Consider the following 19,063-nt stretch of genomic DNA (forward strand, 5'->3'; position numbering starts at 1 on the left):
ATATTCACACAATTTGAGAGTCGATGGAAAAGCGACTACTGTCTTGTAATGTCTGTGGTAATTACCAAAAATAGTCACTTGACTGATAAAGGGTTAAAAACATCATATTTGACTCATTTCTTACACTCTTTATTTACACATACTCCATCCACGCAGCACAGCAGATTGGGTTTGTCTTTATTTCTAACATGGTTCCTCTGTCTCATTAAGTGTGACGGCTGCTGCAGACTCACATATGATGTGGTTTTCAAATTACTTACAAATGCAAACACTAGGGAACTTCTAACATCGTCCTTTCATATGGCTGGGCCTGGATTTGATTTCACCAAAGTGTTCTGTCTCTTCAAAACACTTTTTTTTTTTCTACCGCTACAGCAGTTTAAGACGTCTGCAGCAGCATGTGGGAACGAAGGAAAGACAAAACCATCACAAAAACTAAAAATAGACAAAGATTAATTATTACCCCAGGAACAAAAGACTCACAATTTAAAAGTCAAACTTGATAAATGACTCTGTCATAAAATCATTATAGATTATTGGAAGTGTAAAATGCAAACCAAAGGGTTGTGAGTTAGCAACTTTTTTCTGTTCCTGATTTGAAACAAATTCGCAATAAAGTCAGATATGAAATACTTTCTCCTTTTACGTCTGAAACATTTGCACTTTATGATAATGATTTCTAAGCCCAAGGCACGTCACACTTGCAAGACGCTTGGTTAAGTTCCTCTATTTGATTATTGTAAGTGGGGCTGTGTACTGGCAACAATCTGCAAATACAATACAAATCACAATACTAGGATCACGATACAATATATCACGATATATCACAATACTGTTAACAAGGTGATTTTTTTTTTGTTTCTTTTTTTAAAAGATTATTTCCTGGGAAAAACTTATAGTGCAGGATTTGGATAAATAAAGGTTTAACACGTGGCTTTACCAGTACAAAAAACAAACAAATAAATAACTAAATAAATATAGTTTTACAGACATTACATATTTAAGATCCTGCTCAGATGTTCATATTCTCTTGTGAAAACAAAACATAGTGTTCAGTCCCTGAATCATCCAACATCAGAACATTATTTTTGTGCATTCACAATAAAAAAAACCAAACATCTGCCTCTTTCAGACAGTAAAAAGGGATTTTAGGATGCCTGAAATAACCGTTATCAGTTTCAAAAAACTACATTTATGACCTGCAACATCACAATACAACTGTTGTAGAATACAAACAACAGAACAAAATACCCATGTGAATATAGAAATAAGAGCATGATAAACAAAAAAGAAAAACAAAAAATTAAAATGAATCTCCGCCATGTCTGCATTTGAATAAATACTTTAAAATATCAATACAGTATCATGAAGTGAAATATCGCGATGTATTGCAGAACCGATATTTTCTTACACCCCTGATTGTAATTAATTATAGTTCATTTTCATATCAGTTTCCTGCTCTGACACCTGTCCTCCCTTCAGATCCACCATATTGTAGCAAAAGTGAAACCTTTACCACAGCTTTACAGATTTAGTCCACTGAGACACCAAACCAACCACTGCCATATACACATATTGTGTGTGTAATGTTGCTTTGTGTAACCTGAACCTAATGTAGAGTCATGGAAAAAATTATTAGACCATCAAAAGTCATCAAAAACAATAGTTATGCAATCCAGTCCTAACTCCTGTGTGGATCATGTGACTAAAACAGACAGAAAAGAAAACATGGAATGAATAAAAGCACTGTTTTTATCAGTACAATGACACAGATACTGATGGAAGAACTGAAGTGATTTTGTTTTTTTGTTTTTTTTATCAAGAAAACATGTTAAATGGATAGATATCAGCTCTGAAATTAAACTACTATGAGCTATTTTTGTTGTTATCATTATATTTATACAAACAGATGGACCTTTAGTTGGACCAGGCACTAAAATGAACAAGAAACTGAAGAAAACAAGGGGTGGGCTAAGAATTTTTTCCATGACTTTATGTTCATGCTATAATTTCAGTTAACTTTTTTTAAGATGATAGTTAATATGATCATCTGGAAAATCTGACTGTACTGTAAATTAAAGTAGTATTCTTACTTTAACCCATAAAGACCCAAACATCTACTGATCTAAAATGTTTAATATCTGTATCTATATCATTACATGTAAATAATTGGTGTAAAATACAGTTCTTCATCTTTTCATGGTCATCAGATATGACCCATTTGGATGATCAGAGGCTCTGTAGTTACCATGGAAACACTGTCATCTTCTACAACATTGATTCACCAGTAAAACCCATGGAGTTGGATCAATGACAGTGGATGGACACACTAATTTTTACATTCAAATATTGACATCTTTGCTGAAAAAGTCACTTTTTCTTAGATTTTTGCTGTTTTTGATATAATAATAATAATAATAATAATAATAATAATAATAATAATAATAACATTAATCTGAGTTTTTGATGAAAATCTACATGATCAGTGAATTAAATATGGGACAATACATGATTTTCACTGAAAAAAATGCAAAATACAGAGAATAATATTAGAACAAATTATGATAAATTACTTAAGAATGGTTAAATAGAGAGGAAAAATTCATTTGGGAACTGCAACAAAAGTTTTACAGTACAGTCAGATTTTCCAGATGATGTTATATTAACTGTAAATTAACCCATAAAGACCCAAACATCCACCAATGAACTGAATCACCAACTGATTTGAACTGTTTAATACCTGTTGATCCACTAATCCTATCAATACATGTAAATAATTGGTGTAAAATACTGTTGATGATGGACACACTTGTTTTTATGTTCAGTTATTGATATTTTTGCTGAAAAAGTCACTTTTTCTTCAGTTTTCACTGTTTTTGATATAATAATAATAACTTTAATCTGAGTTTTTGATGAAAATTGACATGATCAGTGAATTCAATATGGGAAAATACATGATTTTCACTGAAAAAATGCAAAATACAGAGGATAATATTAGAACAAATGATGATAAATTACTTAAGAATGGTTAAAGTTTTTATGTTCAGTTACTGATGTTTTTGCTGAAAAAGTCACTTTTCCCTTCAGTTTTCTCTGTCTCTGATGTGATAACCTACTTTAATCTGAGGGTTTATGAACATCTACATGATCAGTGAATTAAATATAGGAAAATGCGTGATTTTTACTGAAAAAATGCAAAATACAGAGGATAATATTAGAATCAGTGGTGATGCATCATTTCAGAAAGGTTAAAATAGAGAGAAAAACATGTTTGGGAACAGTCATAAAAGCAGCCCTGGGTCTTCATGGGTTACAGTCAGAGTCCTTCTGTCGTTTACAGTACGTTGTGTGTGCTGTACCTTGCTTTCATGAACTCCTCCACCTCTTTGCACGTCCTCCTGCAGTCGCTGTGATACTGGATAATGGCATCGTAACCTGCTGTGCTGGTCAGGTCCGTGTTCTGTTCATAATAAAATGGAACTAAATGACTGTTCCGTCTGTTTGAAGAGGCTGCATCATTTACTGTATTAGTTCACTTCAAAACAGAAAGGACAGACTTTTACCACAAACCACTTCTATTATTCCTGGAACCCCAGTCCTGTACTATAAAGAGGACGTGTCTAAACTTGAATGTTTCTCTAAATTCACACCATGATGTCAAAAGCATCACAGCATGCAGACACAAAATCCACATTTTAATGCTGGGAATCAACACACAGAGTGTAAATTGATGTTTTGAGCTGCACCTCTCTATCATTTGGATCAGATGAAGGCCTGTAATCATCAGTCTGTTCAAATACTGTAGGAGCTATCTGTCTGTTTAAGTTAATTTATCTTTTTGGTTTACTAGTTTAGTAGTTTTTGCTAATTGTTTATTTTGTTGTTTGTTTAATATTTAGATGATATTTTTTGATTTTCATGGTTGTTGCTTTCATTCTTTGGTATTTAGCATCTTTTTGTTTTGTGTTTTCTTATTGGTTTAGACCGTGGGCACCTGGGTATAAATAGGGAGCACCAACTTAGACCAGCATGCACCTGGGTGGGCCCAGGGTTTTATACCAGATAACCAGAAACCAGTCATTCACAGTCAGACAGGATGAGCAGGACAGACAGCACAAAAGGCCTTGTTTGTTGTTTGCCTTAAAAATCCTAAAAATAATCCACTTGAACTACATCTATGATATGGACACTGTATTTTTGACTGCGTAAACCACAAACCCATGGTGCATCTAGTGGTTATTTGAGTTCTGTTACAGTCTTGAGTTCAGTCACCTTTAAGTTTCTTTCTTTTTTTTGTCTTTTTTTTTCTATTGTTTGATTTTTTGTGTATTGTTTATCATTATAATTATAATTTTTCTATTGTTTGATTTTTTTATTTGTGTATTATTTATTATTATTTTTATTTTTGTTTCATGTTTTGTATTATGTCTGTGTCTGAAATAAACTAACCTAAAACCTAAGTTGATTTAATTTTGATGAAAAAAAGACGCTACAACTGCACTACGGACTTTACTACAGTATTAACCCTTTGATCCATGAATTATGAGAACCGTAGTCGAGATTTTCTTTTTTTTCCCTGAGTGTTTTTATTCCTCTTTAGACATGAAAAAACCAATGTGACTGAATTTTTTTAACCCTTTCATGCATAGTGGTCACTACAGTGGACAGCTGATCAAAGGTGTTTTCTTGTATATTTATGGATTTGTTGTTTTGTGCATCATCCCATACACTGCAATTCATACCATTACTGTAACTTTGCTGTTCTAGATAAACCTGATCTGCACTAACATGTTGGAGTGTAAAAAATTGCTAATTGTTACTGACTGTAATAAACAGTTTTGGGTTTTTTTTTCTAAACAAAAAGTTGTTTGTCTTTTTGCATATTATCTCCATGCAGATGTATTAAAATGTGAGAAAACATCAGATTAGCAGCATTAAAAATGTTTTTTATTTCATAGTTTTCACATAGTATATCAGTAAATGCATGTTTCTTTGCTTCTAAAATCAAACGCATGGTGTCCAGCTGAGTGAACATTTTTGTAACTCCTTGATTTAATAGAGTCATAAAAAATCCATCGCTTTTTTTTTTTCATGCCTAAAGAGGAATAAAAACACTCTGGAAAAAAATCTTGATTAAGGTTTTCATAATTCATGCATGAAAGGGTTAATGAACCTATTTTTTATGGAGTTACAAAAATGTTCACTCAGCTGGACACCATGAGTTTAATTTTTGAAGCAAAGAAACACGTCTTTAAAATGCATTAACAAAAGTGATATACTGTGTGAAAACTATGAAATAAAAACATTTTAATGCAGCTAATCTGATGTTTTCTCAGTTATTACTCACTTCATGGAGATGATATGCCAAAAAAAACCCCAACTTTTTGTTTAACCCTCCGGTACCCGAGTGTGCCTTTTAGGCACACTTTGCACTTCATGTTAAAAAACTTCATATTATTTTTCACAATTTAAATATGGTTAGAATTCAAAAGTTGTTCATTTTTGCATGATCTTTCAAATTCTGGCCACCAACTCAAATGTGCACATTGTAAACAAAAGAAAATGACCAGACTAGCATCTGTCTGCCAAGTGTGCCGAAAATGCACTATTCCTTCCATTTGATCTGTATGATTAGGGCTGAGCTGGATTTACTAAATAAAATCAAATTAGAGCAGAAAAATAAATCAATATATAATATTTAATAGTTTGATTTATAGGTATGCATTTTTGGCACACTTGGTGACAGATGCTAGTGTTTTTGAACATTTGACCTAGCGCCAAAAATAATAATGCAAATTAACCAATGTTGTTGTTAATCATTGACATATGCCAGGATGAAAAAATCAAATATAATGTGATCCACTTTTTATGTAGTATATTGAAAAAGAAAATATTTTTTGTGTTTTTTTGCATAAAAAAAAAAAACTGTTTGTTTACATTACAAACACTGCATTTAAAGGGTTAAAAAATGTGACAATTATTGAGTATTTGGTATTTTTATTTACAGCTCAAGTTGATGAAATAGAAAAAATTGTAAAAGAATTAAAAACAAACTCTATGAAAATGTTTTTGACATTCTTCCACAAGTGTTCCAAAAAGGCACACTTGGTGCTTAGTGAGGGCCCTGCTGGACGGGATACCGGAGGGTTAAGAAAACTGTGAATTACAGTCTATAACAATAAGCAAATGATTTACACTCAAACATGTTAGTGCAGATTAAGTTTATCAAGAACAGCAAAGTTACAGGAATGGTATGAATTGCAGTGTATGAGATGGTGCATTTTAGCATTCACTGTGTTGGCTGATATGCAAATAAAACAACAAAAGTCATGAATATACAAGAGAACAGCTGGAGAATAGCTGTCCACTGGAGTGACTGCTATGCATGAAAGGGTTAAAAACATAAGGACAGCTTTCAGTACTACTAGAAACTAGCAAGGAAGTGAAAAAATGTGAACAAAAATGGTGGCCATATTCCCACTAAAACTTAGATTTAAATAAAAATAATAATAATAAAAAATAAATAATAAAAAACTGAGAAATGATGAAAACCATAACTTACTGTTACACATGACATATTTTACTCATCATCTATAAACAATGAATGGACTGAATGAATCTAAACTCACCCAGAAGTAGTCTTTAAAGTGCAGGTTCTTCATAGTTGGAAGCAGGTGAACTGGTCTGTTCCCTGTCTGTCACTGGCTCTGGTCTGTGTGGGACTGAACCTGTCAACTAATACACGCTCTGTGGGAGGGGCACGCGCGGACGTGACGCAGCGGTGATGAAAAGTGAAGTTTGTCTGGTCTACCGGTTCATGGTGTTAGGATGGATGGAGTCTGCTGCTGCCATCTGCTGAACACACACAGTAGATGCATTTACAAAGCACTTATTACCCCACATTCACATTTTGGGTAATTTTTTTTTCAGCACACACAGAAATGAGGTCATAGCAACCCTGACCTTTGACCTTTGGCCACTAAAAGCTAAGATATAGATTATAGTTGTAAACATAATGGGGACACAGACGTATATTACAGGTGCCAAAAATCCGGCCCACCAAAGGGTCCAGTCCGGCCCTGGGGATGAATTTGTGAAATGCAAAAATTCCACTGAAGATATTAATCCTTTTATTCCAGGTTCCACATTCAGACCAATTCAATGTCAGTAAAATACTATCGTAATAACATATAAATAATGAAAATTTCAGATGTTTGTCTTTGTAAATGTAAATATTTTCATGTATTTACACTAAAACAAAGTATAATTTTGCAAAAAAATGTGAATAACCTGAAATGTCTTAAGAGAAGTAAGTACAATTTTAACAATATTCTGCCTGTTACTAAATGTTTTGTGTTTGTAGATCCACTGTGATCTGTAAGTTATAATGAACATGTGTGAATGATAAACGAAGGCAGAATATTATTAAAATTACCCTTATTTTTTCAGTTTGTTCATGTTATTCACATCTTTTGAAAGGATAGTTTGTAGATGTAAACCTTTTCATAATGTAAATTTACTTTTTTCGCTCTAAAACATAGAAAAAAGTTTGGAGTTGACATTTTTTATATATTATTCTGTTATTATTTTCCTGGTTCAGCCCACTGCAGATCAAATTTAGCTGAATCTGGCCTGTGAACTAAAAGGAGTTTGACACCCCTGACATACATAATAGACACACCGTCTTGTACATATGAGATGTCGATCAATATTATTATCATAAACAAAAACTAACAAACAAAACATTTTTGTTAACTGAAATAAATAAAAACTATTAAAAAAAAAAAGAACAAAAACTAACTTAATCTGTATTGTGTGTTTACAAAACTAACTAAAACGTATAAAAATTATGGATAAAATTCCCTTCGTTTTCGTCTTTGTCAGTGTCAGACTGATATTAAATTGATTTATTTCTCTCTAGTAATTTTCTGTGCTGTCACCATATGACACTTGACGGTCCGTCACTTGTGGTTTCCAGTCGTCTTCTGGTCCCACTCTACCTGGAAACATGGAGACTAAAGTTGGGAGAAAGCAGCAGAGTCCTGTCTGGGATTTATTTGAATAAGACGACAGAGAAGAAGAGAAAAGATATAAAATAAACTAAAACTAAGCATTTCAAAAAAAAAACAAAAAACGAAAACTAATAAAAACTAGCAAACCTGCTCTAAAAACGAATTAAAACTAACTGAACTAGAGAAAAAAAAAGTCAAAACTAATAAAACTAAACTATAATGAAAAATACAAAACTATTATAACCTTGATGTCGATGCATTAATAAAAAAAATAAAATAAAATAAAAAAATTAACCCTTTCATGCACAGCGGTCACTACAGTGGACAGTTATTCTACAGCTGTTGTCTTGTATATTCATGAGTTTTGTTGGTTTATTTGCATTTCAGTCAACACAGTGGACACTTATGCATCATCCCATACACTGACATTCATACCATTACTGTAACTTTGCTGTTCTTGATAAACCTGATCTGCACTAACATACATTATATATATATATATATATATATATATATACACACACACACACATTTTATATATATATATATATATATATATATATATATATATATATACACACACACACACACATTTTATATATATATATATATATATATATATATACACACACACACACATTTTATATATATATATATATATATATATATATATATATATATATATATATATATATATATATATATACACACACACACACATTTTATATATATATACATAATATATATATATACACACACACACACATTTTATATATATATATATATATATATTATATATATATATATATATATACACACACACACACATTTTATATATATATACATAATATATATATATATACACACACACACACATTTTATATATATATATATATATATATATATATATATATATATATATATATATATATATATACATAATATATATATATACACACACACACACATTTTATATATATATATATATATATATATATATATATATATTTTTTTTTTTTTTTTTTTTTTTTTTTTTTTTTTTTTTTTTACTGTAAATCAATTGCTAATTGTTATCAGGTTGTAACAGTTTCTTTTTTTTTGGCGTATTATCTCCATGAAATGAATAATAACTAGTATTAGAGTGTGTAAAATTGTGAGAAAACATCCGATTAGCTGCATTAAAAAATTTTTATTGCATAGTTGTCTATATCACTTTCTGATATTAGGTTTCAAATACATGTTTCTCTGCTTCAAAAATTAAATACGTCGAGTGGCCATTTTTCTAACTTCCTAAAAAAAAAACCCCAACTCAATTGCATTGGTTTTTTCATGCCTGAAAAGGAATAAAAACACTCAGGAAAAATATATTGGGTAAGGATATCATAATTCATGCATGAAAGGGTTGAGAATACATCAATCTGTTGTCTTTATTTTTTATTTTTTTGTTTGATTTGTTCTGTTTCTTCTACTTTTGTATATAAGAAAACAATTTAGAAAAAAAGTATGTTTCTGTTAAATAATTAAAACTATACTATATGATATTTTCATGAAAAACAACTCCATATTTATCAGTGTCCAGACCTGAGCATCACTTGGTGTCATGTGACTCATGCCTGTGTAGGCACATAAATCTAATAAACATGTGTTTTGTACTCTCTGGATGTTGCAATAAAACACCCAGTTGTTGACAATAACACTGTTGTTACCAGGAGCGCACCCTTACCTGTTGTAACCATGTGACCACTCTGCTCTGCGCCGTGAATGAACCACTGTGATTGTGAAACCAGTTTTACTCTATTTCCTGAACTCCTTTTTTTGTTGTTTTAATGAAGGGAATTCATTGGCCCGGTGTTTCCATTTTCACATTTGACAGAACATTCTGTGCAGAGAACAAGAAAAGGAAAGGAAGTAATACGCAGTGTTTTTGTTACAAAGCTGTGGAACAGAATCAGTACGATACACACAAAAACAGAGCGTTATTATTGTATCGTGGACAGTTGTGGTTAATTACTGTTATGCAAAAGTAATACGGCTTTAACCTCCTCAGACCCAGGAAATGTCAGCAAAGTACCAGCTTTTTTAGTTTTTATTAAATCAGTGCCTATATTGGAAACATCGTGATGCAACAGTTTTTTCAGATGCAGTTTTTAACATTTTTATGGAATGTCCTTTGTGGTGGACACTTTTCTTTGATTATGACCTTCTCACTGTTTTCACTTTACATGTGAAACTTTTCTGACACGGATCCGTCATCGACTGCTTTGTGTGCACACACTTTGGTTTTCTACAGGTGGATTAAGTCACAGCAGCACAGGTAACTGAATATACAGTGTCGTGGAAGTTACTTCCAAACTGTACTTTACAGATTACTTGTTATACTTCCCACTCCTTTCTGAATGTGCAAATAATAATAATAATAGATTGGATTTATATAGCGCCTTTCTAGACACCCAAAGCGCTTTACATTATTGACCCATTATTCATTCGCTCTCACATTCTCCCTCTGGTGGTGGTAAACTACATCTGTACCACAGCTGTCCTGGGGCAGACTGACAGAAGCATGGCTGCCATTTTGCACCTACAGCCCCTCTGACCACCACCAAACATTCATACACCAGTGTGAGTGGCACTGGAGGCAAGGACGGTGAAGTCCAAGGACACAACAGACTGACTAGGACAGAGCGGGATTTGAACTGCCAACCCTTCGGTTATTGGACAACCCACTCTACCAACTGAGCCACAGCCACCCCAAATAAAGTCATACTTTGTTTTAATGCTGTTACCCCCCCCCCCCCATATAAAGGTGTCCAGGAGAGGGAGGGGTGTCACACCTCTTCAGTCCCCAAAAGCATACAACGAAAAAGGTTTCTCACTAAAGCCAGTTTATTCAAGGCTGCTTTCTTTAAACAAGGTGTTTACAAAAAAATGAAATAAAGTAATCTGGGTGAGTACAGTTGGACAAAGGTGGTACCAAAATAAATAAAAAAACTCAGCAAATCAAAACCAAACTAACTGGTGACCCCTGCACTAGCAAAAGAAACTGCTGGGACAAAAAAAACCCAAAAAAACATCTACCTCCTTGCTAGTCCCAAAAAAAAAAAAAAAAGTACAGAGGGTGGTACCAACCAACTAATCTAGTGTGTATAACCTAAAACAGTCTTCAGTGCAGTGCATAGGGTACCCCGTCTGAACTAAACCCAACTCGACTCACCACAGAAGAACAAAGGTAGGACACAAAAGAGCAAAATGGCTCTGACAACGCATGGACAGAAACAAGAGCAGCCCAGACAGAGGCAGGGCTGGATTTATAGTGTCTGTGGCCGGTCAGGATCGGACTGCTCCGCCTTCCTTCACCTGAGCCGGCCCCTTCAGGTGCAGCCCCGGAGGAAGTCCCAGAACCAGGCCCACACCCCGACGACCAGGCCACCCCCGACCTAGTGAACAGAAGGGGAGGAGAAACACACACACATACATACCCATGCCCTCAGGCGTGTAACAAATGCACTGTATGTAGATGTTTTTTCATCTTTTCTTGTAATCTGTTTTATTTCTAAGGACTAAGTAGGATTACTTTGTTGTTGCATATTCGAAATAAACTTCACTAGAAGAACAAAATAAACTTGTTACTGTCATTTAACCTCCTGAGACCCAGGAAATGTCAGCAAAGTACCAGCTTTTTTTGTTTTTTATTAAATCAGTGTCTATATTGGAAACATCATGATGCAACAGTTTTTTCAGATGCAGTTTTTAACATTTTTATGGAATGTTCTTTGTTGTGGACAGTTTTCTTTTCTTTTTTTTGTGTAAAGTTGTGAAATTCTTGTCCACAAATATGGACAGAAAACCCATAGCTGGGTCTGAGGAGGATAAGGTGGAATTATGTTAAAAAAAAAAAACAACAACATGTAAAATGCAGCTCATGGGCAATAAACAGCAAAATATCGACTGTATGTGGTGGAAACAATTCCCATTTCCATTCACTGTAGCTTTTACTTTAGAATAGAATAGAATAGAATAGAATAGAATAGAATAGAATAGAATAGAATAGAATAGAATAGAATAAATAGCCTTTATTGTCACTGTGGGTACACTAGAATTAGGAGAACTTCCTGTGTAAAATAGTCACATGACCTCTGATCCTAAATATGAATATATGATGATCAGAGGTCATTCATATATAACATGACTAGAATTATATACATGTATTTAATCATCCTTTTCAGTCCCATGCCATAGTTTTACATATTATTTTATTTGGTGCAGTTGAATATTTTCCTGTTCATCCCATCTGTCACACTACAAGAACAAAACAACAGTACGAGCACATGTTGTATTTTACAGTGTTACATTTCACATAACGGCGTAAAACTATTATAAAGATTAGATTAAATAAGAGTTGGTGGACCCGGACTTTTGACGGATTCCTCACACATTAAATATTGTTGATGCTATCGTGAATAATATTTAAGCTTGTCCTCCTACAACAGTTCAGACCCGTTCATTCAGATCTGTCAGACAATGAAACATAAACATGATACAAATACACAAGTGGGTTTGAAGTTCTACTGTTCTGTCATCCTCTGGGTACCGCAGGCACATTAGTGAAGATAAACCCCAACAAAGAATGTGTTTAAGAAGTCCAAAAAATATGCAAAACCTCATGTAAGGTTAGGGCAAAAAACTGTATTTTAATTATGGAAAATTACCTTTTTTTTTTTAATGAGATGGTTATTTTCCGTTATTTAACAGTATTTTTTCGGCACCCCTGCAGCCGGAATAATACAATTTTTTGGGGTTTTTTTTATTTTATTTTATTTTATTTTTTTACAGTGCACACACACACACATGCTTTTCCCTATCCACTTTCATATCTTTTAAGTCACTTCTTAAAATGCATTTTTATAGACTTGCCTTCATGTGATGTTGTCTCTTTTTAATGTTTTTAATGTTGAATATTTAATTGTACCCTGTTTTGGTTATTCATTTATACTGACATACACAATGTTGTTTTATTCCACTCCTTCATTTGGCATTTGACGTTATTTCTGTCCTCTCCACTGTGATACATTCAAAGTTAGTCATGATTTCCTGTTTGCTGTACTCATCTCTTTTATTGTGTTGTTTTTTATGATTTTATTCTGCTGTTATGCACTTTTGCTTTGGCTGTCAAAGCACGTTGTAAACTCAGTTTTTAAAGGCGCTATATAAATAAAGTTATTATTATTATTCATTCATTCATTCATTCATTCATTCTTTTTCTGAACCCGCTTTATCGTCACTAGGGTCACGGGGGTCGCTTGGAGCCTTTCCCAGCTACATAGGGGCGAAGGCGGGGTACACCCTGGACAAGTCGCCAGTTCATCACAGGGCTATTATTATTATTATTATTATTATTATTATTATTATTATTATTATTATTATTATTATTATTATAATAGTGTAAGAAACAAAAGTGTATTCACTCAGATTCAAAGACATTTATTGGAGGAACATTTCATATACACAAGGCTACATTTCTTATTAAAACCCCTTATTTATTCTTTAATAGAATGTTATTGTTCATTATTAACCTCCTCAGACCCAGCTGTGGGTTTTCGGTCCACATTTTTGGACAAGAGTTCCACAACTTTAAACAAAAAAAAGAAAACTGTCCACCACAAAGGACATTCCATAAAAATGTAAAAACTGCATCTGCAAAAACTGTTGCATCATAATGCTTCCAACATAGGCATTGATTTAATAAAAAACAATAAAGCTGGTACTTTGCTGACATTTCCTGGGTCTTAGGAGGTTAAGCCACTCAACAATAAAAAAAAAAAAAAAAAAAAAAGCATGATACTGGCTTAAATACATAAACCGTCAGTGTTTGTCCTTTTCATTTTGTTGCTTTGACCCATTCTGTTAAATTATCTAAAGTTTTGAAAAAACATGACCCGGATATTCTCCTAGACATTTGTTGATGAACAGAACTGAGCAGCTCTTATGACTCAACACTGTTTAAGGACGTAAACCTGATAAGCGTGTTTAGTCTGATCTGCAGTGAAAACACCCTCTTTTTTGTATCTTCAGAATGTGGCAATAAAACAGCAGCTGAAAGAACAAAGTGTTTATCAGGAGCGAGGACCATGAACTCACAATCCTGGGATCCTTTTGTACAGTGGAGTGGACCGGGGGTCTCAAACATGCGGCCCGGGGGGTCAAATGTGAACCGCCAAAGGTTCCAATCTGAATTTACAAAGTGTCAAAATTCCACAGTTCAGGCTGTGGAACTCATTTTAGTTGCGGTTCCACACACAGACCAGTATGATCTACAGTCAAATAATAACAGCAGAAGAACCGACAAAAAAGAACGACTCCAGATTTTCTTCTCTGTTTGATGTGAAAAAAATAATATGACATTATGCCTATAGTTAGATAATGACAACTTCAAATTTTTGTCTTTGTTTTAGTGCAAAAAATAACATTAAATTATGAAAATATTACATTTACAAACTATCCTGTAACAATAAAATGTGAATAACCTGAACAAATATGAACAACCTGAAATGTCTAAAGAAAATAAAGCACAATTTTAACTCTTTCTTCTGTTCCTCAGTGTTTAGTGTCTTTGTAGATCTGATCCAGAATGCACATGGACAAATGAGAAGTGGAGGAAGAATATTGTTAAAATTGCACTGATTTTTCTAAAGAAATTTCAGTTTTTTCAGGTTATTCACATCTTTTTTTTTGTTTGGATAGTTTATAAAAGTAAGTGTTTTCATAATTTAATGGGGGGGGGGGGGGGGTTGAGTTGGAGTATTTGGAGTTGTCATTATTTATAGGTTATTAGCTGTTATTTTCCTGCTCCGGCCCACTGGAGGCTGAATGTGGAACCTGAACTAAATGAGTTTGAGAGCCTGTAGTAGATGAACTCAGTTCCTTCTGAAACTAATCTTATAATGTTTCCTACAGGTTTTAATGACTCGTATGTATTTCTGTTTTATCTGTTCATCAAAATATCATATAATCACAACTTTTTCAACCCTGCAGCATTCCAATGACATACAAGGAAATATGTAAACATGCGCACTACCAGTCCAAGTCTGAACCCCCTTCTCATTTAAATGACATGAGATGGACCACAGATGGACCAACCAGTGCTCAGCTTCACTGGGAACTGCTTCCAGAATGTTGGAAAACATTTCAGGTGAAGCTCATCCAGAGAATGCCAAGAATGTGCAAAGCAGTAATAAAAGCAAAGGGTGGCTGTTTTTGAAGAATCTATACTCAGTGCCAATGAAAACGCAACACTTGAATGTGTTTTATTGTTCCTGAGCTGCATCAATATGTTTCAGTTTCACCTGTATAAAATAATCCCAGACAACTTCTTAACAACCTGAGACGGGTTGAGCTATTGTCACACTTGAATGAACTTGTCTGCATTCATAAGACTGGTTTTTCTCATTGCTCAGCAATGAACTGCTCAACTTAAGGAACTGTGGTCAGTTCAGGAGTGGTCATGTTCTGTATATAAAGGCAAACTGAAAAGCACCAAAATCATTTGCAATAACTCAGCGATGCCCAGACTGACACGTGACCACAGATGCCATGCTATGGGGCTCCTGGAGGCCGGAATCTCTGCTCGGCAGGTGGCGCGCCGTTTTGGATGCAATGTGTCCACCATAGTCAGGATGCAACAGAGGCAGGAAGAGACTGGCTCAACTGCAGACAGACCTGGACCTGGACCAGCACATGTGACCACGCCACAGCAGGACCGCTACACTGAGCTGCAGCACCTCCAGGACCGCTTTGTGACTTTTGGTTTGGGGGTCCTTGAGTTTCTTTCTTTGTCCTTATTTTTTGTCAACAAATTTGGATGTGATTTTTTATTTTTACTGTATAGAAATGGCCTATGATTAATTCCAAAGAGCTTATGGAATAAAAATCCTCATCGATTTAAAAAAAATAGAAGAATCTTCAAGTGTTGCGTTTTCATTGGCACTGAGTACAAAATAGAAAATATGCTTTGAATTATGTCACACTTTTTTTAACCACATGACTCCATATGTGTTCGTTCATAGTTTTGATGCCTTCAGTGACAATCTACAATGGAAATAGTCATGAAAATAAAGAAGAACCAGGTGAATCAAAACTTTTAACTGGTAGTGTACATTGAAGTGAACTGTCTCAGGTCATGTGACCCAGCATGGCTTTGGATCACGTGACCTCAGATAAGTGTAATTTCCACGGTACTTCCCTTTCTACACAGAAGTAGGACAAGCCTCAACTTGCTTGTGCAGCCTGTCCTGTGCATATGAGGAGACTCCATGCAGTATTATATATCTGTTTATCTTATTTCAAGGCTGAATCTAATCTGATGGAACTTGTGCACGATCGTCCAGTCGCTCATGGTGAATTTAGGCCTCCTCCCTGGTGCATGAAATTTAATCACGGGTGGGGAACGCTGACTGAATGCTCTTTGTTGCTGAGTGAATGCACTCACTGAATGTTGTTGGCATTTAATTGTTGGCATTCTTCTTATGTATTGGTGTATATTAAATATTATAAGTTATATAGAACCCATACAGACCCAGTGCTACTTTAGTGGCAGTTCCTGAATACATTTTTCTCTGTATTTCACCTTTCATAGTCTCCTGGGACCCAGGAAAGTAAAAGTTAGACTTTTTTTTTTTACATTAACCTTTCATGCATAGTGGTCACTCCAGTGGACAGTTCTTCTCCAGCTGTTCTCTTGTATATTCATGGGTTTGTTGTTTTAGTTCCATATCAGCCAACACAGTGGACGCTTACGCATCATCCAAAACACTGACATTCAGACCATTACTGTAACTTTGCTGCTCTTGATGAACCTGATCTGCAGTAACATGTTTTAGTGCAAATCAGTTGCTAATTGTTATTAGACTGTAATTAACAGTTTTCTGTAAAAAAAAAAAAAAAAAAAAAAAAAAAAAAAAAAAAAAAAGTTTCTTTTTCTTTTTTTTTTTGAATATCCTCCTGAAACCCAGCAATGCATTTTGTCCTCTGTAGGGGACAAAAGTTTGACAGTTTCACTTTAAAAATGTTGTGCATTGCAAAGGACATTCCATTAAAAAAAAAATCAATCAATAAATAAAAATAATTTAAAAATGTATCTGAAAAAACTGTTGCATTATGCAGTTTCCAATCAAGACACTTTTTTAATGTAAAAAAGTGTCAGTTTCCTGGTCTCGGGAGGATTTTGTCTCCCTAAAATGAGGTAATAACTAATATTAGAGTATGATCAAATGTGAGAAAACAGTAGCAATTTAGCAATTAGCGGCATTAAAAATGTTTTTATGTCATACTTTTCACACAGTATATCACTTTCTGATGATGATTTTTTAAAATAAATGTGTCTGTTGCGTTCAAAAACTTAAATGCTTGGGGTCCAGCTGACTGGACATTTTTGTAACTCTACAAAAAATAGGTTCATTAAAAAAAAAGTAAATTGCATTGTTTTTTTCATGCCTAAAGAGGAATAAAAACACTCAAGAAAAAAATATTGACTAAGGTTCTCATAATTCATGCATGAAAGGGTTAAATACTTGTCTTAAATGGGAACAGCATGATGCGACACTTTTTCCAGATACATTTTTTATTTTTTTCTATGCAATGTCCTTTGCAGTGGACAGCATTTTTTAAGTAAAGCTGTGAAAGTCTCGTCCCCCACTGAGGACAAAAGCGCATTACTGTGTCTCAGGAGGTTAAGTGATTTTTCACCGTTTATTATAATATTATCTAGAGCTGCAACCGATTAATCGATTAGGTGCTTGAAGTCAATGCAAAAATTCACAATTCGATTAATCGACTCAAACTGATTTAAGGGAAATATTCTACTGCAGTTTCCCTGAACTGAAGCTTCTTTGTGCGTCACAGTAAGCGTCTGTGTGAAACAACAGTGGGACCAATGTTTAACAGCAGAGAAATGAAGGAAACAAAGCTTTGATTCAATTGAATTGTGGTTGAATGTTTTTTTTGGATCACTTTGAGTCAATTAATTGTTGCAACTCTAATACTATCCTCTATATTTGCATTTTTCAGTGCAAATTATCTATTTTTCTCAATATTTAATTTACTGATCAGGTAGATGTTCAAAACTCTCAGAAAATTCAAAGCTTATCATATCAAAACAGAAAAATTAGGAAAAAGTGATTTTTTTTTTTGACAAAATGTATCATTAACTGAACATAAACAGTGTCTCCATCCACTGTCATTGATCCAACTCCATGGGTTTTACTGGTGAATCAATGTTGTAGAAGATGACAGTGTTTCCATGGTAACTATGGAGCCTCTGAACCTCCAAATGGGTCATATTTGATGACCAGGAAAAGAGACGAACTGTTTTACACCAGTTATTTACATGGATTGATAGGATTAATGGATCAACAGATATTAAATAATTTAGATCAGTAGGTGATTTTGTTTGTTTATTTGTTGGTGGATGTTTGGGTCTTTATGGGTTAATTTACAGTTAATATAATGTCATCTGGAAAATCTGACTGTACTGTAAAACTTTTGTTGGAGTTCCCAAATGAATTTTTCCTCTCTATTTAACCATTCTTAAGTGATTTATCATCAGTTACTATCATATCCTCTGTATTTTGCATTTTTTCAGTGAAATCATGTATTTTCCTCCATAAAAAATAAAACTCCATGGGTTTACTGGTGAATCAATGTTGTAGAAGATGATGGTGTTTCCACGGTAACTACAGAGCCTCTGAACGTCCAATGGGTCATATCTGATGACTATAAAAAGATGAAAAATTGTGTTTCACAGCATTTTTTTTTTTACATGTATTGGTAGGATTAGTGGATCAACAGGTATTAGTTTATCTCAGTACATGGTTTTGGTCATCGGTGGCTGTTTGGGTCTTTATGGGTTAAAGGTATAATGTGAAAGCTTTAGAGGAAGTCACAGAAATAGAAAATAATAATCACAATAATGGCTATTGAGTCATTGTGTTGTCATTATCTAAGAATGAGCTGTTTATATCTACAGAGGGAGTGGGGCGCTGTTCATCCCATACCCTGCA

The 19,063-nt window shown here is 33.9% G+C and overlaps 1 protein-coding gene across 2 annotated transcripts in view; it reads right to left on the reverse strand.

Annotated features, from left to right (window-relative positions):
* Nucleotides 1–6,728, reverse strand: part of LOC115429241 (proline-serine-threonine phosphatase-interacting protein 2-like) — a 32,774-nt gene extending 26,046 nt beyond the window's left edge. For both annotated transcript variants that reach the window (XM_030148520.1, XM_030148519.1), the window contains exons 1-2: nucleotides 6,630–6,728; nucleotides 3,360–3,460 (exon numbers count right to left, since the gene is read on the reverse strand). In XM_030148520.1, coding sequence (XP_030004380.1) covers nucleotides 3,360–3,460; nucleotides 6,630–6,662 — 134 coding nt within the window. In that variant the 5' untranslated portion in view covers nucleotides 6,663–6,728. The remainder of the gene's footprint in view (nucleotides 1–3,359; nucleotides 3,461–6,629) is intronic.
* Between the last annotated feature and the right edge of the window lie 12,335 nt (nucleotides 6,729–19,063).

This window comes from Sphaeramia orbicularis, chromosome 12, assembly GCF_902148855.1.
Source record: "Sphaeramia orbicularis chromosome 12, fSphaOr1.1, whole genome shotgun sequence".
Lineage (NCBI taxonomy): Eukaryota > Metazoa > Chordata > Actinopteri > Kurtiformes > Apogonidae > Sphaeramia > Sphaeramia orbicularis.